Source organism: Calonectris borealis, chromosome 23 (assembly GCF_964195595.1).
Source record: "Calonectris borealis chromosome 23, bCalBor7.hap1.2, whole genome shotgun sequence".
In the NCBI taxonomy this organism is placed as follows: domain Eukaryota; kingdom Metazoa; phylum Chordata; class Aves; order Procellariiformes; family Procellariidae; genus Calonectris; species Calonectris borealis.
Window position 1 is genome coordinate 9138289 of NC_134334.1, and position 23088 is coordinate 9161376.

Below are 23088 nucleotides of genomic sequence, written 5' to 3' on the forward strand. Positions count from 1 at the left end.
GGGATAGACCTGGCGATAAACCTGCGAATTACAGCTGCTGCCAGACCTTCGGCTTTTTCAGGCTGCTGTCGGGACCATGGAAATATTGGGGTGTCAGGCAGATGGTGTAGCTAAGGTGTGAGATGCAAAAGTGCTCCCCAAACTCAGTAGCCCAGATGCCACCATTGCAGTGCCTCAATCTCAGGGTCTCTTACAGAAAAAACACCATGGAGAATCATTTCAAATACCTTTTATTTAATTATCTTTGCTGGGAAATGAAATCAAGAAAAGAGAGGAGGAAGAGACCAAAAACTGGAAGCTGACATGTCTTTCTGGGAACTGCGTGCGTGCCCTTCCTCACCCTGAGCATCACCTTGCGGGGAGCCTTGATGGCTCCAGCTCTGTTCAACCCCCACATCAGGCTTTTCTTTCCATAGCAATGGGGAAAACCAGTCAAAACCTGCAACCTTGGGCGCAGATTTCTCCTCCTCAGCACTGGAGCTTACTTCCTCGGCATTTCAGCTTGAAATAGAAGCGGTAGGATTTATTGTAGGAATGCAAAGCACTCGCGAAGCACGAAGCCACCGCCTTGTCGCATAGGCAGGTCTCTCTCTTGCACCAGCTCTGCTCGTTACCTGCGGGGAAAAACCATGGTGCTCTGTGGTGGCTTTTCCAGCTGGCATCGGCGATGGGGTCCCCTTGGAGCACCCCCAATGCCTGGAGCTGCCCAGGGGAAGCGCATGAAGAAGCGTGTCCCGGTGATCGTCCTCTCCAGCCTGTCCGCATCCCTTGCAATGCCCATTTATTTATCGTACGCTGCGTCCTCCCGTACGCATCCGACCGGGCATCAGGCTGGTTTCACCCCCGGGGGATGCCCTCCTGTGTACCCTGCTCCAGGGCTGGGGTGTCGCGGGGAGCAGCGCTGGTTCCCCACCTCCGTGGGACCCCCCGCCCGGTGGTACTCACTGCAGATGAGGTCTCCATCGGCGGCGTCGAAGTGGTACGGGGTTATCAGGGGTCTGCACTTGCCCTCTCTCAGCGTCCTGTAGCAGCAGTCGTGGGCATGGCAGCACCTGTGGGGGACACCACGTCAAACCGCTGCCCCCGAACCCTCCCTCACCACACTTGGGAGGTAAAGGAAGGTCCAGCCTCAAATTTAAGGTGACTGGGAGAAGGGGATGACAAGGCAGCACCAAGACGTGGCTGGGGAATGGCGCAAAACCCCCTCTCAGAGCACCCCAGCACCGGCAGGCTGCCAGCGAGGAGGTTTTTTAGGGACCCCTGTGCACCCTGCGCCTGGGCGGCGACTGGCGATGCTTTTCCAGGTACTCACCGGTCGGTGGAGTCTACTGGGGTCCCTCTGCCCCCGATGCCGCAGAAACACCCGTACCAGCTGTAGGAGAGCAGGGCACTTTTCCCCGTGGCCGACTTGATCATCCGCTCCAGCTCCAAAACGCTGCCGCGAGCCAGCAGCAGCCCTGCGGAGGGGCAGAGGGACGGGCTCGCACCGGTGCCGAGCACGGAGGCAGGCAGCATTCCCTGCGCCTCGCACCAGGCAGAGGAATTAAATAAGTCTGGCGTTGCTGGAAATGCATGCTTTCAGGCATGTGAACCGTGAGAAGCCCCCCAAAAAACCCCTCAGAATTATGTCTGGTTTCTGCAGCTACCTGATTCAGTCAGGCAGAAGATATTACTGCTCTCTGTACAGGCTGTGCCACGCCTGCGTCCTGCAACCGGCAATGCCACATTGCCAGGGCCAGCCGTGGGCTTGGCACAGGCAGGAAAGCAGGCGACAACAGGCTCCAGGGCCTCTTAAAGTAACCATGGATCTCAGCATCCCAAAGCCTCACCGTCACGAGGACCTCCAGGACTACAGCAGTGCTACACAAAGCATTAGAGAGAAATTGCAAAATATAAACAAAAACCTGAATTGTGCACAAAGACTTGGTTTGTACGTCTTTTTTGCCATGCAGACAAGATCCCAGCCTGGCCCGGTGAAACCGGGGCACTTACCGCAAGCCAAGAGCACGAAAAAGAGGAGATTCTTCATCCTCGGGCTGGCCCTGAAGGAGGAAACAGCAAGGGTGGGCGATGAGCAGCACCCCGGGGGCAGGACAGATGCTGCCCCCATGCCGGCGCCGGGGGCACGGAGCCCCTCGGGTGCACCCTGGCAGCACCGCACGGTGACATTAGTGTCACCATGGATATACAGCATTGAGAAGGTATCACCGTGCCCGAGTGCACCCAGGTGACGCCCAGTGGGGCCTTTGGACTCCGGTTTTGGGATGCAGCGCTTGGCAGGGACGTGTGTGGGGACACAGTGGTTGTCCTGCCCGGGGCTGAGGGAGAAGCTCACCCTCTGCAGCCTCCCTCCGCCGCCCCCTGAGCTGTCTGATGAAATAACAGGGCAATAAAATCCCCCCTCTCCTTACCCGGCCGGGACTTTGCAGCTCCGAGACTGCCAGCGTAGCGGGTTCGCTTTATATAGATGGCGAGGTCCACCCCCTCCTCTATCTGCGCTGACGGTGCTACTCATCGCAGAGCAGGTCTCCCCGAGCGGCCCCTCGGTAAAGGAGAACGTTCCCGTCCTTCCCCTTTACAAGAAACGCGAGTTTCCCCGCAGCGGCGTGCCGCCAGCGCGGCCGGCAGCGATGCTCCCTCCGTCATCTTGCCTCTGCCCGTTGGCTGGGCACGAAGCTGTCCCCATCTCGGGCTGATGCGGTTTCTGGATGAGGCCAGTCGAGGTCTCGGCCGTGGTTTTAAAAGTTGTGGGATTCGGTGGCTGGAGAGACAGGACAAAAGCCGTTGATGCCCAGGAGGTGCCGAGCTGGCACCGCGGAGGTGGTTGGGTCCTTGTTCCAGCTGCCGAGGCGGCACTTTGGCCTCGGTGTTGTCTCAAGTGGGTGCTTGGTTTTGCCAACTCACGCCCGGCAACCTCAGAGATGGGTTCTCTTGGGTCTTCCCCTTGCAATTGCCTCCTCAGATCCATGTCTTCATCCAAATCTGGCAAAAGGGAGGACGGCGAACGCTGCGGTCTCATTTTGTGGGTCTGTAGTTTTCCTGTCCTGCCCTCAGGGCACGGGAGACCCCGGGAGTGCGTGGGCAAGGGGGCCGTGAAATTAAATCATCAGCAGTGAAGGCTGGAAACGCCATGGAAACCCGACTTGGAACGCTTTTCGAATACAGTTTATTTAATCACCCTAACTGAGACATGATACAAAGAGACAAGGGAGGCAGAAAACCGAGGAGATAAGAAACAAAAGCTGCTATCGGCGCTGCGAAACCGTGGGGCCGGAGCAAACACACACAAATGCGCGGTATCCACCCTCCGTAATTAACCACACTTCTAGGGGAGGGGATTCGGGGGGTGGTGTCGGATGGTAAGAAAATGGCTCAGGGGAGCCAGGAGAAAACCCCTTGTGGAATTTCTCGAGAGCCCCCAAGGCTGCTCGCTGGAAGGGACGTCACCTCCCGGCTGCCCACCTCCCGGAGGACATCTCTGCTCTCCTCCAAGGCTGGCAGAGATCCCTGTCCCGGGGCTTTTCTTCCCTCTAACGTTTTCTTTCCTGCTGCCAGGTGGAATAAAAAGCCATCCAAGCCCGATACGGAAAGGATGGGGAGCAACAGCTCGCCTGCCTCCCCGCTCAGGTGTGCTGAGCGGCTTACCCACGCGCCATCTGCGCAAGAAGCCCTCTCAAAATGCCACGGTGCAAACCCATGGGCATCACGCCGACACCCAAACCCCCTGCTTTCCCCAGCTGACTTTTAGGGATGATTAAGCATCCCTTTCCCACCTCATCCACAAAAAACTTCCGTTATAGAAGATTTTCCCCACTGTGGTGTTCATTATCTGCACCGCTCGGGCTCGCGTGCTTTGGCGTTGCAGGTCCTTGCCCTTCGGAGCGGGTTTGCTGCTGTGTTGGCCCTGATGGGGAAAGATGGCCCTGATCTCCTGGGTTTTTGCTGTAGTTTGGCTAAACCTGCATGAAAGGCACCGTCCGGGGACCTAAACAGAGACCAGAGGGCTGGGATCACGCAGACTGGGGATCCACAGGTGGCTTTAATGAAATCCCCTCATTTTAAGCCCTCCCCCTCGCTGGAGGATCTCAGGAGAGCGAGCATGCGAATCTAAACCCTCTCTTCAATAGAGCCACAAACCCGAGGGCTTAAAAACCGCCCGTGGAAGTTGTTATCCCGTTGGAAATGTGAAACTTTTCAGCCTTCCTACGGAGCAAAGAAAGAGGGGTATCAACCCCCACCTGTTTGTTCAGGGCCGTACCGAAATGTAAATAGCCCGGTGCTTTGATCTGCAAAGCGCGTGGCGTCTTCGGTGCGATACCGCCGAACGTCCTGTGGATGGGATGAGCTGATATGCAACCATTTCCCGACCTTTTTAGTGCGCGGGTACGCCTTGATCTTGCCCCACCCGCAGGGTGGAGATCCCCAGTTTGACAGTGGATAAGTTACCTTAAGTTAGTTATTGCTTGTTTCTTGCTGCCTTTGGTGGGCATCTGGCAGTGGGAGAAGCATCTGGTTAACTAGAAGCGGGTTTAAAAACGGATTAATGGGGAGAGATGGAAATGTCAGCGTTACTGGGTGTGTTCCCACAATGAAAACTGACTCGGGGATCGTTCACAGCCCGGGCGATCAGGACCCCCCCTCCCTGTCAGCGCACAGCGGGACGCCAAGCTTTGCAGGCTGTGGGCACAAAGCAAGCTTCAAAGTCCCCCAGAGGAGTTGTTTTAGGTCCCTGGATGATCCCGTGCCTAAAGTGTGATTTTTTAAAGGTTGAAACTAATGAGTTTGGTGTTTGTCCGGTTTTATTCAGCGATCGCTGAGGTGAAGCTGTTCATCACACCGTCATGAAACTCATGTCATGGGGGGGTTAAAACCTAATCCCATTGTTCCCCTTCTGCTGCCTTTGCTCAGGAGAAGGTCTAACACCGTATTTTTAAACTTTCAGGGATTAAAAAGGCTCTTGGTATTCAAGTGGGGCAACAACGGCAAGGTTTTGCTCTGGATGGGATGGGGGAAACGAGAGTTCCTGTGGGAGGGACGGGGACAACGGGGACAACCTCGGAATCACACTCACCTACGGGGTTTGGAGCAGCTGTGTGGGACAGGACGCTGCTGCCTCCACCCTCGCTCACCCCCCGTCTCCTTCTGCCCCTCAGGACAGAGCCTCCGGCCCTGCGCGAGGTGGTGGGGCTGTCCCCGCACCGCCATCGAGGCCCGAGGCCACGTCCCGTCCCTGCGCAGAGCCCCCATGGGGACACGGCAGCCATCCCCAAGCCCAGGCACATCCCTTCCGCCTGCGCCAGCCTGTCGCGGCCGCCCCCGGGCCCGGGTACGGCCCCCGGGCCCGCGCGGGGACATCATGGCCTCCCTGGGCCTGGCTGTGTCCTTCAGACCCACATTGGGGCGTCAGGGCCATCGCTGGGCCCATCCCACAGGCCGCTGCCGTGCCGGGGGCAGCCAGGCCGGGCAGCCCACCGCAGCCCCGGCCTCACTGCGCTCCGGGAGCCGCGGGGCACGGAGCGAGGGCGCGGGGACCCGGCCCAGCCCCGTCCGGGGCAGCCCTCGCGACATGGCGGCTGGATGACCGCGACCGGCGGCGCTCCGGCCGGTTCGTCTCTGTGGTTGTAGGGCGGGGCCCGCCGCGCGACCGGAAGTGGCGCGGTCGCCGTGGCAACGCGCCTGTGTTTGCCGGCGGGCGCGGGCGGCCCGAGGCGGCAGGTGAGGGGCGGCGGGGCCGGGCCGGGCCGGGCCGGGCCCGGGGCCGGCTGAGGGGCCCGGGGCTGACTGCGGGACCGCGGTGTAGGGCCCGGGGCCGGCTGTGGGGCCGGGGCCTGGCTGTGGGGCCGTAGGGTTGGGTTATGGGGTCGGGGCCTGGCTGTGAGGCCTGGCTGTGGGGCCAGGACTAGGCTCAGCTGTGGGGCTGGGGCCAGACTGTGGCACTAGGGAGCGGGGCCATGCTGTGGGGCCAGGGCTGTGCTGTGGGGCCAGAGATTCGGGGCTGCCTGCCCTCCCAGGTCCTGGGCTCACTGTGTTTTGGGCACAGCCCTCCCTGACTGCAGTTCCCCATCCCAGTCCCTCACCCAAGCACCCGAACGTAAAACGCGCCGTATTTAAAACGGCTTCTCATGGTAAACCTCTAATATATACCGCACTGAAGCAGTACAGACCCTCGCTCAGGAGGGTCCCCCCATGGTTTCTGGCAGGTTGTTTGTTTTGGGGTTTTAGTCTTTGAACTGGCAGTATAACTGGTGATATCTGGTAAGCGCTCTGATACGCTCAGAAGTTCCTCTTCAGAGGATGCCGAACTACGCTTGTTGCCTTGGAGTTTATTTGTTAGAGGCAGTAAATGAAAGGCACACACCCCCCTCCCTCCCACAGGCTCCTAGGAAACTCCGGTGAGTCACTTGGGCGGCGTGCCCCTGTCCGTGGCTCTGCTAGAGGCTTTCAGAGGGATGGATCTCTCTATCTCCAAGCAGCTTCCTACTGGAGCTGGTCAGGGACTCTGCCTTGGCTTTGCTCAGCGTTGGTTGGCTGAGCGTTTCCGTTTCACGGCAATGGAGGAGAAACCAAGCATTAAGTAACGCATCGCTGGCAAAAGGTTGTGGAACAACCACGGTGGCTGTTCCCTTCTTTTTGTTTGTTTTGGGGTGATGAGCAGCAGGCGAGTCGGACTTTATCATTCCTGGAGAATGCCAAGCAATCAAAGTTGATGGTTTTTCCCCCGCCTTGATAAATCCAGCTACGCAAACCACAGAAAAGGAAGAGGAGGTGCGTGACTCGGTCACACTTCTCCAAAATGTTGTTGTGAGATTTGACCCAGTTGTCTGGGCTTTTGGGCTTTGTCCTGGTAAAGCACGAGTGTTCTGAGCGCAGCCTAAGTTGGGGAACACACATAGAACATGGTTTCATCTTTCATGGAGGTTAATATCAGTCTCTGTTAAGCAGCTTTTGGTCACAGAAGAAGTCAGAATGGGTTTCTCTGTGTTGAATCAGACATATTCAATCTCAAAGGTCTTCAGAGATTTTTAAAAAGCAAAGTGCAGTCAGCCTTACCTGAAAGTCCACGATGGGAACTTAATCTTTCACTGCAGGAACAGCAAAAAGGCCAGATCTGTGCTTTGAAGTTCACTCGTCTCCCATTTTCACTGAGTTTCTAGTTTCAGAAAAAAATGTTTCTGTTCTTTCCATCAAAAACTTTCTTTAAGTTGGGAAGGGCACAACTTCCCGATGTTCTGGGTCAACTTTAAACAATTCCTGACAAAGCCAGCATCTATAAATACACATATCCCACCGTCTCTGACTCAGCCATTACTGAACCGTAGGATTGCTGCCTGCCTACACGGCGATACGCCAGATTTATTGCTATTATTAGGTGACGTGCAGCACTGAAGTGGGAGCTGCGGGGAGATTAAGCTCTCTAGAAGCTTTCTGGCAAATTCCTGTAACTTTTCCTTCTGCTACCCTGTCTGCAGGTGCCTTGAGAAGCAATGGCCACAGCGGCTCTTCTGAACTTAGCACCATCTCACGGCTACTTCCCTTCAAGCACAGCAGCCGCTTTCTCGTGGACAAACACCGTCGACATGCACGTCGCCAGGCCAAAATCTGCCAAGGGACGCAGGAGGCCAAGCTTCAATTACTCTCAGAGTGTGGAAGCCTGTCCTTGCCGAGTGCCGTCTTCCCCACCACCAGCAGCTCCTCATGAATTAGTGAACAGCCGGAGAGCATCGATCACAAAACCGGCATTCCCATCCGGCCAGGTGTCTCCTGAGGAAATCCCAGAGCTCCTGCAGCAAGTGCCTTTGAGGACCTCCTCATCCCTGAACAAGTACAGGGTGCTCCCCTCCATCGGCTGCAAAGGTGTCGGGAGCGGCGCTGTGGAAGCGGTGGCTGAACAGACCGACCGGCCGAAAGTGAGTGGTGGGCAGGAGGATGCTCCGAAAATCAAAACTCTGTCTGGGGAGCAAGGATCTGTCCGTGTATTGTCAGAAAGCGATGTCCCCGATGAAGAGAGCTCACGTGTGCGATGTCCTCCTGAGAAGGCGGGAAGGAAAATGAGGCAAGAGAGCCCTTCGATGGCGACTTTGAGTTTGGAAGAGCCGCTGAAAGAAGAGTCGCACTTGCTGCTCGCTATTCGATCCCCCTCGGGTCGGAGATTTGAACATCGTTTCAAGCCCACCGACAGTCTCCAGACCGTCCTTGCCGTGGCAGAACAGAAAATGTCGGCCAAATACAAACACTGCAGCGTTGAAACGATGGAGGTGCCCCGAAGGAGTTTCTCTGACCTTACGAGGTCCCTCCATGAATGTGGGATTCTCCACAAGTCCGTGCTGTGCATCCGACAGAAAGAGCAACACAACGCAGATCTTTAGGCACACAGAGACGCTGCCACGCCGCTTTGGGTCGTTCTGCTGAGTGGGATGTGTTACTTCTTCCAAAAAACTGAAATTCTGGTATTTCCTGGGCCTACTTCTTCATCTTGCCATCTTCCAAAAATTCCCCCTGAAGCAGACTTGTGTATATGTGTTGAAATAGTACTTCAAGTGTATATACCTGCTACATAAACAGCATCTTTTTTCACGTGTGCCATCACAAATTGCTTCCTGAGCACCACCAACCTTTGCCCGTTTTGGTTTTTTGAAATTGCCGATGTTCTTCTTTGAAGACTGAAGTTTCCCAGACCTCTCCCTTGTCCTTTTCCGTATTTCAGGAAGGTACCACTTCCCAGAGCGGATCCGGATGCAGAGGCACCTATTTGGGAAGGTAGAAACAGAACTGCTTTACTCTGGGGAACCATCTTCGGTAGGTTATCATCATCCTAAACATCGTCTTCTCAAGAGTGACTGAAAAGGAGATCAAACCCGAAAACCATCTGGAAGTAACAGTAATAACACGTTAATGGATTATTGTGAAGTATTAAATTGCAAGACTGATGGTAATGTATCTTTGAGGGCTCAGCTCTTTCTGGATAACCTCAGTGCAGCTTTTAAGAGTGTGACTGCATCGTCTTTTTAAGAACAAATAGTTATTATTTTGGCTGTATTGGTGAGCAGCAGGATTTTCTAGTTTTCCTTCTCGCATTCAACTCGTGTGATCCATAGGTAAGAATAGATGGAGAGTTAAGATGGGATGTTACAAAATACTTCCATTTAACACGTTTACACTGAAATGTGTTAGTCCAAGAAAGCAAGTGTTGCTTTGAGAATTTTTAAATAAAAATAGATTAATTGGATTTGACTGAGGAATTGGCTCAGGCAGTAGACCGTATTTTACTAAACCATCATTAAAAAAGGCCAGTAGGGTAACTTGGCAGGTTTTAGATAAATACAATATACTTGTGCTAAAAAAAAAAACCTTCTAGGTTTCTAATGGAAATTCTTATGGTTCAAAGCAATAATTCAGTCTACTAAAAAACCAGACCACTTGCCACACAGATTTTTTAAAATTTTGAGGTAAACCCAGCTTTTTTTTAACCTCAGTGTAACTGCCAAACCAGCAGGGGACAGCAGCAGTAGTAGAAAAGCGATGCCGGTGCTGACCAGGAGCGTAGCATCTCACTCTAAAGCAGGTGTCCGGGGACCAGCGCTTTGTAAAGGTGGTGTCACCTACTGCTGCGGGTGGTGGCAGTTGCACAGTAGCAGTCCCGGTCTTCAGGGGACCGGGATACCGAAACACACGGGTGCCCTTAACCAAACCTCAGTGGGGAGCAAAGTATTTCACGTAAGGGTTCAGGAACAAGAACCATTTTTGTGATTCATTCAGCATTCAGTGGTTAATTCCCTTCTTCTGATTTTGTGTATACTATGTTACTTCTACATTTCGGAGTGTTTTCATACTGTGTGGTAGTACAATCAATAAAATCTTTTAGGCTGAAACTTGAACTTAAAATGATTTCTGTGAGCTGGAGGCTGAGCCATTGCATCTCCTCTTAAACGAGAAATGCCATTAATTTGATGGCAAATACTTTGGGGACTGTCCAAACCAGACTTTGGACAGTCAGCTGCCGTCCACACCATCTTGCACGTGCCCTCCTGGAGTTTGTATCTTCGTCCTCTGTTGAATACAGGATCGCAGCGAAGAAGGAAGCCCTTCGGATCAGTGACTGCCCGCTGCTGACAATCAGAGACACGGTGACCACCACACGGCTTTGAGAGCGTGCAGGGGCCAATGCTTTAACCAAGAACAGGAGAATAAGAGCAACTCAGATCACAGTGGACAGCACTTCCCGCACTGGAGCATACTCCTCCCGAGTATCTCCATCTAAGATACAGCTGAATGAGTCTGGTCCTCTAACAAACTAACTCACCCGTGCTCCAGCAGCTGCGAAGACGTGCATTTTAATTATTTCCTTTTCTAAAAACCACATCAAGTCTTGATCTAGGCAAGCGCAGCGCAGGGCAAACACCTCTGTTCTCCCCCAGTTCTCCTTCTCTTCCCTTCAAAAGTCTTCTGGGGACGCAGGGGAGGTCTTAGCAGCAGCTCTGCCAAGTCCGGCACAGGAAGCACTAGGCGGGAGGAACAGGATTTACCTGACCTCGTTTATTGTGCGGTATCATTTTAACAAGCTTCCTTGCGGGAAGCTTTTAAGAATTTCAGCATTAAATCAGGGGAAGTTCAGTCTGTCACAGGATGCTTTGAGAAGGTCATAAATAGAAAACTCATCAGGACTCCTGGCTGGGAATGTCCTTACCGAAGGCTTTTAAACAACAACAAAGTACTCAAGCAAGAAATTAGCGGAGGCATCGTTCAGTATGTGTTCTTTATTCCAATTAAAAGTACATTAGAAACAGCACACAGGACCAGCAGCAGCTTTCATGACAATTCAACCCAATACTCTGCTGTCACGAGGTCATTCAGCTGTACTATTAAAGTAGGTGATTGAAACAAGTCTTCCACTCGACACGCAAGCACTCACTCACCTGCCACTTTAAATAGGTTTCCAACAGAATAAAAATAGATACACCCCAGAATACAAAAAGTTTAATTTTAACAGTTGTTTTTTTTTCACTAAAGCCTTTATACAAATTGATAAAAGGGTGCACAATTTCCTAAAATTTTAGGTACATTTTAAATGAGCCTTTTTTTACTTGGTAAAAGGATCCATGTTCCTGTCTTTGAACAGAATATGATGGCCAAAATTGCAAAGAAAATTCCTAGTTAAATTTACAATTTATACATTTGTTTTGAAGTGATTCCTGCACCGAGTAGCAGGCCGATGGCTGCTCATGCATGTCCCATTTTCCCCAAAAAGAGCTGTGCACCCTAAGTTCTAGTTCAGGAGCCTCCTTCTCCTGGAAACCGGGCTGGGGGAGCAACCCACAGGCTTTCAGCTGCGCGCACGAGAATGGTCCCAACCGAACTAAAAGCCTGAGCATAGACCTTGCAAATCATTCCTTCTCCGGCAAGGATCACCCTGGGGCGAGGGACTGATGACCTGTTTTGCACTACAAGCACAATGAAAGTGGAGCGCTTCCCCTCTGCAACTTGGCTGAGCAATTTAACTCAAAACTCTGGTACTGAAACATACTGTAACAGGTAAATTTGGTGTTCTAAAGGTGGTTTTTTTTTTTGGTCAATACAAGCTATCATGATTTTTTTTTTCTTTTATTCCTATTACTGATCGGTGAAGCCCAGCAGTTCTGTACGTTATTGATGCGGAGCTTCACAGCAGCATCTTAGAACTGGTACCACCTGCCTAAAGGTGACCGACCCCCACTCCAACAGTCATTAGCATTCTATGGAGGTGAATTTATTCAGAAAATTAATTAGTACAGTTCCCTTCACACTGCCCCTCCCTCCCCACCCCGCCCCCGACACCTTGGCGAGGTTAAAGGCTTCAGATGAACTTCCAGAGCACGTACTTAAGCACTGTCACCACCGCACCGCTTTACGTATAGTGGCCATTCTAACAAATCAAGGACAAATTAAAAGAAAATACTGCCCAGCAAAAGCAACACGGCACCTGTGTTTGCGAGTGTGAGCTACTGGAGACATCCTTAGGACGATTTACGTAAGGAAAAGCAGGGCAAATCCATCAGGAAGCCAGAAATGAGTTTTAAAGAGCTCAGGGGAGCGCCAAAGAGAATGACATCCTATTTTGTACAAGTTGAGTTTTTAGCCAAAAACCAGCTGCCTTGTTTGGTTTTTCTGTGGTTTTTTTCTTTTTTTCTTTACTTATGTCCATTATATATTTGGCTGTTGAATTTTAACTGATCAGGTTAATGCTGAACTTTATTCCAATTAAAGGCTATAAAGCTTTTTTTTTTTAAATTTGTTTTAGATAATTACATATTGCCCATTTTTTGGCAAGTGTATTTCTTAGAATTCAAAAGATCTTCCCGTTTTAAGGCTAAACTAACAAATGTTAAAAGCTTCTGTAAACATTTCCTCTTCCTCCCCATAGTTGCACAATTTGAAGTCCAACTGCAATTTTTAAAATGAGGTAATTTTTGTGTACTCATATCTTGAGTCCTTTTCGGGACTAGCTGAGAGGCGTGCCAATCTGAACGCTGATCCAATTGTAGTGGGAGAGCTTCCACAGCAGGGTACACACCAGTTCCAGCAGCTGTACTTCAGTTAGTTATCTTCTCAATTTCATCCAAGTCGTCAGTATCCAATTTGTTTATCTTTTTGTCTGGGAAAGATGAGAAATAAGTCAGATTTCGTAACACAGAGCACAGAAGGGAAAGCTGGTTTCTTTAGCTGGTCTTGAGGAGTTCAGGTTTATCCACAAATGTTCAGTCAGGTTTTAAAACTACAGCATAAAACTTTTTTCTTTTATCAAAGGCCCATCCGGGTATGCAAATGTTACCTACCCATCTCTGGAACATCCATTTTAAGGACTATCCAGCAAAGAGACGACTTATTTCTGCTCCTAGCGTATGTAGCAGTTCACAATCCTAAGTGACATTACACAAAGCGCAGCTGATGTGCTCTTCTGCGGTCAGCTTAAGGCCCGACAAACGTCCATTAGATCTGCTCAGCGTACAGCTAGTCAAAACTCTGCAGAAATAACACCTAATTTTAGAGAAAGTCTGAGGGTACGTACTGAAATGTTCCTGGATTCTGTTGAGAATATTCATGCTGTGCTTGCTGTCCACCATGTTAATAGCCAGTCCTCGCTTGCCAAAGCGACCTGTACGTCCAATCCGGTGCAGGTAAGTCTCATTATCTGGATTTCCATCTTTATCCACAGGAAGGTCAAAATTGATAACAACAGAGACCTGCTCTACATCGATCCCTGATGAAAAGGAAGCATCAGATTACACAACTACATTTAAACCACTTTATAGCAGGAACAGCCGCCTCTGCCTGCAGTTTGGTCACCATATCCAGGTTACCAACAGCAGGATTTCCAACAGCTTTCAGAGAGCTGCCGCATGGCTGCCTTCACATCGAGTGAGGAGTTAAAAGACAGTCTCAAACTCTGAAACAGATCTTTTCCACAATATCCTTATGGGGCACTTTGAAATGAAAACCATCTAGCTGTTGCACCAGAGAATCCCACTGAAATGGCTAACAGGAAAACTGTTGGAGCTGCTCAGCTTTATCCAGCACTTACCTATTTTGGAAACTCCTCCCTCCTCTCCGAAGCTGTAAAGGCCTCTTGTTTTTTCTAAGTACTATGTTGTCCTAACTGTTCTAAGATGTCAACACAAATTCCTACTGGAGTTCAGTACTTTTCAGATATCCGTGTTTTGGAACATGTTTATTTTAAACACTGAGGGTCAGCAGTACAAGCCAGGCTTGGTGCCAGAAGCATAAAATTCTCACAGGGTGGACTTTTTAATCTCAAGCTGCAGGAAGCCTACAAGGAATCCTGCGTTCGCCCACAGGCATCTTTATATGCACAGACACGGTCAGCAGCCCAAAAAGTCCAGGAATTACTTGAAGGACCCTCATCTCTCCAGACTGGAACACCTGAGGACATGAATTCTTTCTGCAAGCCGGCCAGCAGTATGTTATCTTAGGAACTGCTGCCTCTGCCCCTCCCCGGCCCAGCTCTGCCATGCCCTACCTCTGGCACAGACGTTTGTGGTCACCAGCACCTTTTCTTTGCCCTCTCGGAAACGCTCTATCACCGCGGCTCTCTGTTCCACCATCATTTCCCCACTGAGCAATGCCACCTGATGGCCTTCCTTCGAGAGCTCCGCCGCCAGCCAGCTGGCCGTCTTCCGAGTCTGAAACGCAAAGCGAGGCCTGTCTTTGGGAGGAAGTTTTAATGCTGTAAAGCGGGAACAAACCTCTTTGGGGTTGACTGGAAGCTCTGCGGCTGCTCAGTTTTTATATCTCAAAAGGAAACAGCTCCTAAGTGCTGTGCCCACCCCCCTCCCCATTACAAACTGTGCTCCCAGCTCTCATATCAGGAATAGGAAAATGTGCATCTACCACCACAGGAACCCTTGTTTTAGAAAAGTATGCATTTTCTTTGTGCTCTGCTCCTCAGCTTTCACTCTGAGGGATTACATATGTATGCTAAAAAATCACGAGCATTATCAAAGAAAACAAAACTACTCAGCTTGGAAAATGGCAGGGTTAGAGCTGAATGTAGTTGTGAAATCCCAGAGAGGCTCTACACAGTCTTGAATTAACAGTCTCCAATTACGATGGTTTTCTGAGCTCCGATTATGTCTGATATTGTTACATCTCAAGACAGCATAAAAGCAGACTGCTGCAGCAGACTCCAAATTCAGGTTTTATCTTGCCTGAGCTAGCTTTATGTGGCTGTTCTGGTGCTGTCAGCACTGTTTTTTTTCCATGAGTTACGGTGACTTCCAGAAAAAAAGAAGTCTCAGTGTGATTCACAGGGAGACCCCAGAGGTGTATCACCAATTACCTGAGGGAAAGGAGTCCCAGGAAAAGCTATGTATTGGCTGCAGAACTACAAGCCTTCCCCATGCCTCATTCTGCCCTATTTTTAATCCTTTTCCAATCTCAGGGTTTTGCTTTTTTTCAGTAGTTCTGAGTAATACTTTCTTTTGGAAAACTGTGCATTACTCTGATCTTTGCTTCAGAGGACTTCAAGAATAAAAATGACCCGGATGGACAAACCCAGAGAAACAAACCAGCTGATGCTATCATGGCTGTCAAGATTCACTCAAAGAGGGAGTCAGAAAAGCCAAAGAAAAGGGCAATTCATGCTCTCAGCTTCTTTCTGAAAGGCATGCCTGGCCAGGTTTTTAGCAATAGCAGACACTAACGGGGTCGTTGGGACTAATGTTCCCCGAAAGTACTCACATGGCAGAAGATCATGGCCTGGGCAATGGTGATGGCGCCGTAGATATTACAGAGAGCCTGGAACTTCTCATCTCTGTTATTGCACAGAACATAATACTGCTTAATAGTGTCCAGTGTCTCCTCCTCTCGCTTCAGTTTGATAATGTTTGGGTCAGGAACAACTTTTTGAGCAAACTTCCACACAGAATCCTCAAAAGTGGCTGAAAACAGAAGCATCTGGCAGTCCCTGGGGAGCATTCTGCAAGAGAGAGCAAAATGGGCAGGGTTCCCACGCAACACTGTTGCCCCCCTGATATCCTGATGGGATTAATGCTACAGGCAAAGCAGAACAATAACCTCAGCACCAGTTCTTTCAGTGGCTGGAAAGACTAATGCTAATCTTACTGATCGTTCCCTTATGGACCAGTGGCATCCAGACTTGCATTCTTAAAAATGAATAAACCCTGCTCCAGGGACAGGCTTTTTATTCTGTAAGAAAATGAAACTGCTTGTCATCCCCTGACATTCTGCCTCTATTAACCATCTGGATTAGAGCTAAATATATCATTTTAATCTTGTTGCTTTATCGGTGAAGACACTGGTCAAAAAGCTAGCCCTGCTGTCCCTACGTTACAAAATAGCTGTAATTGAAAGAAACAAAAATCACCTCGGGCAACGTACGCCGAGTCCTTACCTCTGAATGCGGATGCTCTGGTCCTGATGGCCCTGGGTTGCTATCATCACGTCAGCCTCATCCAAGACAAACACTTTGATTTTCTTGGGATCTATGAATTTCAGTTTGGAACACCAGTCCAGCACAGTGCCGGGTGTGCCGATTACAATCTGCTCAGAGATCTTCTGACCTCTCTCCACTGCCGAGACAGAAAGGCAGGCTTTTGTAAGATGGCTGTGCAGACAGTGAAATGCTCTGCCCCTCTCTGAACTAGCCTGTTTCACCATCTGACTGCTCTATTGTTCGTTTACTGTATTGCATCCGAGGAACATCGTTTTCTCATTTACAGTCTGTTGGTAGCGTTTCACCTTACTCACATTTATTGCCTCGGACAGCATAAGCAAGTTTCAGCTCTGGATAAAACTTTCCCATCTGTTCAATCACTTTTCCTGTTTGAAGTGCCAGCTCGTATGTTGGGGAAAGGCACAAACACTGGAGGGACAGAAGGATAACGCGTTTGAGATGACCAACATCCTGGGCAACACTATTACAATTGCTTTTAAAAATCCTCATTATTCAAGTTTTCCTGAAGACGAACAGGTGAGCAGCTGAACAGTTTCTGAAAGCCCATCAGTTCTGCATCCTGAAACTAGGGGAACGAGTTGATACTACGATAGCTACTGGCTTTCTGCGTTCAATTCTGCTCCTCAGAATTGAGAGTGCTGATACTCCGTTGGGGGACATATATGGGCAGCAGTGACAAGGAACCTAACACCTACAGTTAGACTAAGAGATAAGGACAGCATTTTTTAAGGAAAGAACTCTAGCCTTGGTAAAAGTGCTCAGCCGTCCCATAAGGAAATTGGGTTAAAAAACCCCTTTCTGGGCATTGTCTGCTCTGTTGTGACAGATATCTTCTCTTCCATCCCCAATTTCACTTACTTAACCCCCTTCAGCCTGCAGTATTTCTCTGATTTAATTTCTCCCAGAATGATATCCCGATGATTTAACTCCTCACAGAGAAATGGCATCCTGACTGACGCAAGGGAGGGACTGAAAGGAACAAGTTGTGAGCAAAATCCACGTTTTTTGCATTAAAGGCATTTTGATAGATCCCCAAATCACCAGCCCCTGCCATTTACATAAACGGCGTCACAGAGATGGGTTCATCAAGCTATAAATTTACTATCAAAGGTCTCAACAGCCCAGCCTCTTCACTAGGTGGCACTGCACCACCACGAAACCCCCCGAAGCAGTCACGTCCCAGAAGCTTCACCTGTGGGTACTTGTTCCCAGGTTCAACACGACTGAGCATGGCCAGGACAAAGGCAGCCGTCTTGCCAGTACCGGACTGAGATTGTGCGATCAAGTTCTGTGGGCTGCAGAACATACAGCAGAGATGAGCTCAAGCAGATGAACCACCTGGACAATGTATTCACGGGGTTGAACGATAAAGAAAATGCAGCGAGTGGCATTTTAATACCTTTTAGATTTACTACTGCTCTGGACTAGTGCCTAGCTTGACCAGCTACACTCCACAGGGCAGAAGTTAGTTTCTGCCCTCTACGAACGCTCTCTTTCAGCACAAGATTTGGAAGGAAAACTGCAATTATCTGTCAGTACTTTTCCATTTTGCACATCCCCCCCTAGTGTCTTAACACTTCATACATTTCAGCTCAGGGGTGCGGAGAGGAAAACCAGCCACGCAGGCAATGCAGCGTCTCAACTACTCCCACCCAGCCAGGATTTCTGGAGCTCTGTTCCATAGCAGCCTTATTTCTCCCCTACACTGACTAGGAAAATCGGATTGACCTCGGCCAAATACTGCAGCACTGCGTGTTCAGTACCAGCCTTAGGAAAAGGACAAATCCAGGGCTGCTATCAGATAGTTCATCACCACAGAATCACCGTGGCATGGGAACCCTTTTACCACAGCCCGGACAGCTTCCCCATCACCATCCTCCCATCCAAAGTTCAGTAATAGTACACTAAATCTTTCAAATCCTTCCTACACTGGAAGGCAGTAGAAAGTACAGGTACATACGGTTCAGCAAGCATCATGGGCAGGGCATTCTCTTGTATCTTAGATGGTCTGTTGAAGCCCATGGCATAGACTCCTTGCAGGAGCTGTGGTTTCCTGAAAACAGAGGAGTTTTTATACCATGATCTATTAAAAGTACATTTGGTTTTCATTTGTGTACAAAAAGGTGAGAAAAACCTTGCAACCAGACCTAGAGCTGCCCCTTTCTGTGTACCTGCTGTAATCGCACTGGTGAAGTGACTATGATCAGTGCCTGGAAGCTACAACAACCGACAGCAGAAAGTTTGGAAAGGACGCTTTGCAAAAACCCCTCGATTTAGTAAGTCAACCTGCATGCCTGCCTTTCACAGCTACATGGAAAACCTTGGGCACAGCTCTAAGGCTGGCGCTGGGCTTCTTGTTCTAAAGCAGCTTTGCAGACAATCCTGGGAATCCCAGAGCACAGAGCTTTAATCCTGTCCTTTAGGCCAATCCCTTTTCCTCAGCGATGCCTAATCTCGGCGCCAAAATTATCACTCTGAAGGCTCAAATACGGGACAAAGCAGCCTTAGTACATGAGGAAGAAAATGAAGTGTAACGTCATGAAATCATTGTGAGGACTTCAGTAAGTCATGATGGATTCTGTAATACAAACTGACATCTTAACACCGGAGTGATACTGGCTTAGTGCACAAAGCTGGTAAACGACTGATAAACTTACTTCACCGTGACTACGCCTAGTGATCCACGGTTAAAACCCAGCACTCGAACCTAAGTGTGTGGTGACACTGCTAGTCGTCAAACGTTCATCAATTGCTTTTTCTCAAGGGAGCTTTCTAGTCTCAGCAGACACTTGTGTAGACAAGGAGATCCAAGAACAACCTAAAATTCAGGTTATGGTGCTGCGAATTCGTAGCCGATGACCTCCAAGTGCTTACTGGAGTGCTGTTAGTGGTGCTCAGAAGTAAGGGTTTTCCCTTCAAAGCAGGTTACAGGTTTCCTGCCCACCATTTCCCGCTGTTAAGAACTTCCTATTCAGCACAACATGCTTTTTAAAAATCCTATATTACTTTCAGACGACGGCTGGAACAAAAGCTCTTTGCAAACGTAACCTTGTGCTGCTCAGAAGCAAGGACGTACAAAGCCCGACTCTGCAACAGTTGCCAAGGATACACCAAGTCATAACAAAATGAAGACTCAATTAGTCTGGCTGCCCCCATCATTAACTCACTCGGATTGTTTGGCTATTGCAAGATGGGAATTAGTCTAACGGGCACTACAGGACCTCAGCTTTTTTTGTAGACATTCAACCACTAACATTAACAAAGTGAAACGACACCCTGACATTTCACAGTGAGACATCTCATCGGCTCCAATTTCCCTGTAGAGCTTGCAAAAGAGCAACAAAACCGAGATCATCAATATAACCAATGACAATCGCAACAGGACAGCCTCTTTAGCACATTAAAAAAAGATATAAATCTATCATGCCCTAAATACAGCTATCGTCACTTGAAAGCCCCACTGGTAAAGGTGTTCAGTAGGAAGGGTCAGAAAATACTAACGCTAGTAGTCTCTCCAGTACATAAATCCAGTATCGCTGGCAGAGAAAAGATAAGCTTTGCCCTTTGTATTATTTGCTGCTGCTGCTGGACCTTCACAATAATTGCCAGAGAACAGGAACAGAAGATGGTTGTGTTCATTACTCCTGCCAATAAAACAAATCTCGTGTTTTCCAAAACACTGCCATGCTGCTGGAACATCTGCTCCAAGCCTCCCTGCATTTGCTGGAGAACTGGTGGCAAAATACGATGCCTCCGACACAGAAAAGGTCTCACTTTGCAACTCACATAACCCTGGCGATAGGGGCCGTGGAAGGATAGCCCTCCCTCCTCTGTTCACCTCATCCAGCTTACCACATGCGAGCTCCACTGTGCATCTGAAGACCAAAGCCATTAAAATTCAGAATAGTGTTGCTAGAGCTGATTGTAGAAAGCCAGGCTAGCTCTACACAGACCAGGAATTAAAATGAGCTTGTTTCAGATGGAAGCCTCCACAAGGCACCACAATAAAATAATTCTCCTTGCATTTAAATAATGCAATAAATGATATGCTAATTTATTAATAACAAATTTGCAGTAACTTGAAACAGAAACCCATGCACTTTTAAGTGGTATCTCCTACGCAGCCAAGGAATCTATCAGGACACGAGGCGGGGCTCCAACTATCTGATCACGTCTGCTCTTGCAGTCTCACCAAAAGTGAGTCAACGCTGAGCTCAAGAACAAGGCTTCGTACAACTGAGTGGGCCAAACAATACACTGAAAAATACAGTCATAAGGGAGCCTGTTTAATATTTCTGTCCCCAGGTTTTAACAGCTCAAGGCAGAGAAGTCTCTGGCTCATCCCAGCATTACCCTTCCAGCAGCTTTGAACCCACAGGCACTTACAGTCGCAGCTCCTCAAAAGATTTCACGGAGTAGAGAGGCGATGTGGGATCCCTCTGCAGCACCTCCACTTGATTTGTTGTGTCAACCAAGTTACTGCGGATTAGCTTGTTCAACAAGGACTGCGCAGCTCTGTCCTCTGTTGAAAAAGGAGGTAGAAAAAATAAATAAACCACAGTCTGTTTCAGGTGTCGCTCCCACTGCAACGCTGCATTACTGAGCCAGTTAAAAAGGACAAGATACATCCAAATGCTGAAATTCTCTATTACAGAGCAATGTCATAGAAGAGCCCAAACTTCCCGAGTGAGACATCTATCAGGGTATCTCAGAGATTCACGTTTAATATCCACGAAGACAAACCAAAGTGAGCACTGTTTTAAGGCAGACCTTAACAGATACAGCACTCTGCTTATTTAAGATATTATAGCTTAGCATCTAACTGGAAGGTGGAACAGGGTTAAAGGCCTCTTAAAGCCTCACTATTATCTGACATGTGGGCAGATACCTTTTAAGTTTTTTTTTCTTTTTAAGGGTTTTTTTTCTTTTTAAGGAAAGTTTGAGAACAAACAGTGTTTTGAAAAATTTCAGGGCTGAAACGCAGCAAAGGCTGAGGGTAAGTGAGATCAAAATGGAAGGTTAAACTGCTGCACTTCGGGGTTTTGCTAATAAATCTGTTTTCTAAAGCAAGTTTCTCTTAAGCCACCTTCTGAAGGACTTAGAGCCATTACCCACCTCTTAACAGCCATTTCATAAATGCAACACGTTGGTTGCTACAGCATTCCAGCTCCAGGTTATCCAACTGCTCCTGCATCCAGTCCTGCCTTTGAGGATACTGCTATCCCCTTACTTCTCTCCACTCTAATCCAGGAGTCTCCCAAGTTATTACAGGACCCAATGGCTTTAAAAGTATTATGGAGGAAGGACATGTCTTACAATTAAGTCCTTGGGGCAGGATACAAGATCATCCATCCTGAGACATAAGGCAGACTTACTTTAAGTATATACGAAATTAGTTTCTTTTCAACATTCCTTGCCAAAGCTTTTTTCAAGAAGGCACTTACCCTTCTCCTCATCTTCCGTCTTCTCTACGTTGTCATCTGCCTTGACAACAGCACCTAAATTAAAACAGATGGTTTTGGGGCAGATGTGAGGTCAGGCAGCCCACACCCGCAGAGTTTTAGGTTTTGAATATTGTGGGAAAAGCTACAAAACAGCCCATTTTCCTGACGAGAGCCCTGCTCTATCGGTGCACAGAAGAAACCCAAGTTACGGCTTGCTCTGTACGGCCAAATTGAAGTTTATCAACCATACCAACACATTTTGCCCGCACAGCTCCTTGAATACAGAAAAACAGGATTTAAAAAAGTTAACCTGGCAGAACAAGCACGCGAGCTAGATATTTAGTCTACGCTGCTGTTTAATCTTAGCTTTGTGTTTCCCTTTTCTGGAATTTCTTGGCTAATCGGGGAATTTACTTGGCAGCAGCACTCCAAACCAACGGAAAAACATTACGCCCTTTCTAACACCATTTGAGCAGCTGTAACTCACCATTGGCATCTGGTTTGGTTTTTTCCTCCTTCAGGTGTAAACTGCTCAACTACGGGTGAGGAAAAACACAAAATCAGAGTCATTCAAAGACTGTACCTATGTCTTACTACTGGCCAGGAAAACCTGAGCTTTCATCAAGGCTTCCAGATTTACCACTGGCTAAAACTATTGCACAAGCCCCAGCAAAAACCCATGCTCGAAGGCAAACGAGATGAAGTTAGCGAGACGAACTTGATTTCAAGAGTTTTAAGACAAATACAACTTTTTCTAAGCTGTAACGATGACACGGAGAAAGGGTTTGTCTTCTGTCTGTGCATCTCCACTCCCTAATAGCTCTGCTGACGGCAAATGGGAGAAAATGTACGTTCCAGGAGGGAAACTCGAGCCAAGCGCAGTCCTGGCTGACACAAGCTGCCCCGGGACGAGTCCCTCTCGCCGAGGGTTTGTTTTACCACCAGAAATGTGACAGGGACAGAGCCCTGAGCGTCTTCCCACACATCCAGGGACTGAGTTAATGCTCTCCATGCTAAAGTGCAGCATTTGAGCGGCTCAGAAAAATAAGAAAACACCACCTCAAACAAATTTAGATCTTGTCACACAAAATGAGAGAAAAAGCGATTTTTTTGGCCTCTGGATGAAGACTGCAGGCTTGGTGACCACCTCTGAAGCGGTGCTGCTGACAGGGCTGTGTCTGGGGACAGGGGCCTCCCTGCCCTTCTGATATTCAAAAAATGAAGAGGAAAAAAAAAAAAAGAAATTAAAAAAAATAAAGAAAGGGTTTTTTTTTTGCTCCTAAAAGAAGACCCAGGCCCAGGGACACGCCGAGGCGGTGCTGCCGGCAGGGCCCCGCCGCGAAGGGGATGGACAGGGGCCTCCCTGCCCCTTCGATGCGCCAGAAAAGAAAATGGGGAAAAAAGGGGTTTCCGGCGCTCGCCGCTTTCTCTGAGGAGGCGGCGGCGGCAGCACCGCAGCCCCGGGGACCCCTCGCCTCAGGACCGGGCCGCTGCCAGGAGCCCCGGGGCCGCCCCCCGCTCCCCACTCACCGACTCGGCCGCCGCCTCCTGCTCGTCCACGGCCAGGGCCCAGGAGTCGGTGGCCATGTCCGGGCCGGGGGGCGCTGGCGCCGGGCTCGCCGTGAGCAGCCGCAATGGCGCCGGGCGCGGCAAGGGCGCCTGCGCCGCCCGCAGTCA

General features: G+C 49.4%; 3 protein-coding genes across 4 annotated transcripts; 1 reads left to right on the plus strand and 2 right to left on the minus strand.

The window, feature by feature from the left end:
- Positions 1 to 217: 217 nt before the first annotated feature.
- LOC142092492 (phospholipase A2, membrane associated-like) lies at positions 218 to 5318 on the minus strand. The gene is made up of 6 exons (XM_075172612.1): positions 5072 to 5318; positions 2412 to 2761; positions 1993 to 2042; positions 1313 to 1457; positions 946 to 1052; positions 218 to 614 (listed from the first exon to the last, which is right to left on the minus strand). Exons 2-6 carry the CDS (start codon positions 2513 to 2515, stop codon positions 469 to 471), a joined length of 552 nt encoding a protein of 183 aa, XP_075028713.1. The 5' UTR covers positions 2516 to 2761; positions 5072 to 5318; the 3' UTR covers positions 218 to 468.
- UBXN10 (UBX domain protein 10) lies at positions 5319 to 10948 on the plus strand. Its single transcript, XM_075172611.1, has 2 exons — positions 5319 to 5715; positions 7470 to 10948. The coding sequence occupies exon 2, from the start codon at positions 7485 to 7487 to the stop codon at positions 8364 to 8366; it is 882 nt and encodes a 293-aa protein (XP_075028712.1). The 5' UTR covers positions 5319 to 5715; positions 7470 to 7484; the 3' UTR covers positions 8367 to 10948.
- On the minus strand, positions 10740 to 23088 carry LOC142092490 (ATP-dependent RNA helicase DDX19B). Of its 2 annotated transcripts, XM_075172609.1 has the most exons (12): positions 22942 to 23088; positions 21899 to 21947; positions 21412 to 21465; positions 20354 to 20489; positions 17928 to 18020; positions 17160 to 17262; positions 16261 to 16375; positions 15905 to 16082; positions 15232 to 15469; positions 14012 to 14174; positions 13043 to 13234; positions 10740 to 12628 (listed from the first exon to the last, which is right to left on the minus strand). In XM_075172609.1, exons 1-12 carry the CDS (start codon positions 22996 to 22998, stop codon positions 12567 to 12569), a joined length of 1440 nt encoding a protein of 479 aa, XP_075028710.1. In that variant the 5' UTR covers positions 22999 to 23088; the 3' UTR covers positions 10740 to 12566. The 2 variants fall into 2 exon arrangements, with proteins under 2 accessions (XP_075028710.1, XP_075028711.1); XM_075172610.1 differs by lacking the exons at positions 21899 to 21947; positions 22942 to 23088 and adding an exon at positions 21083 to 21320 and having other exon boundaries at positions 21412 to 21455.

Bases quoted from the DNA above. Each gene is read 5' to 3' on its own strand.
- UBXN10 (XM_075172611.1), top strand. From the start codon at position 7,485: ATGGCCACAGCGGCTCTTCTGAACTTAGCACCATCTCACGGCTACTTC.
- LOC142092490 (XM_075172609.1), bottom strand. From the start codon at position 22,998: ATGGCCACCGACTCCTGGGCCCTGGCCGTGGACGAGCAGGAGGCGGCG. The intron at 16,376-17,159 runs GTGAAGCTTCTG...CTGTCCCTCCAG, and splicing joins CTGGGAACAAGTACCCACAG to TGTTTGTGCCTTTCCCCAAC. The intron at 16,083-16,260 runs GTGAGTAAGGTG...CTGTCTCGGCAG, and splicing joins TGCTGTCCGAGGCAATAAAT to TGGAGAGAGGTCAGAAGATC.
- LOC142092492 (XM_075172612.1), bottom strand. From the start codon at position 2,515: ATGAGTAGCACCGTCAGCGCAGATAGAGGAGGGGGTGGACCTCGCCAT. The intron at 1,458-1,992 runs GTAAGTGCCCCG...GCCCCTCCGCAG, and splicing joins TTTCGTGCTCTTGGCTTGCG to GGCTGCTGCTGGCTCGCGGC. The intron at 615-945 runs GTGAGTACCACC...TTTTCCCCGCAG, and splicing joins CGATGGAGACCTCATCTGCA to GTAACGAGCAGAGCTGGTGC.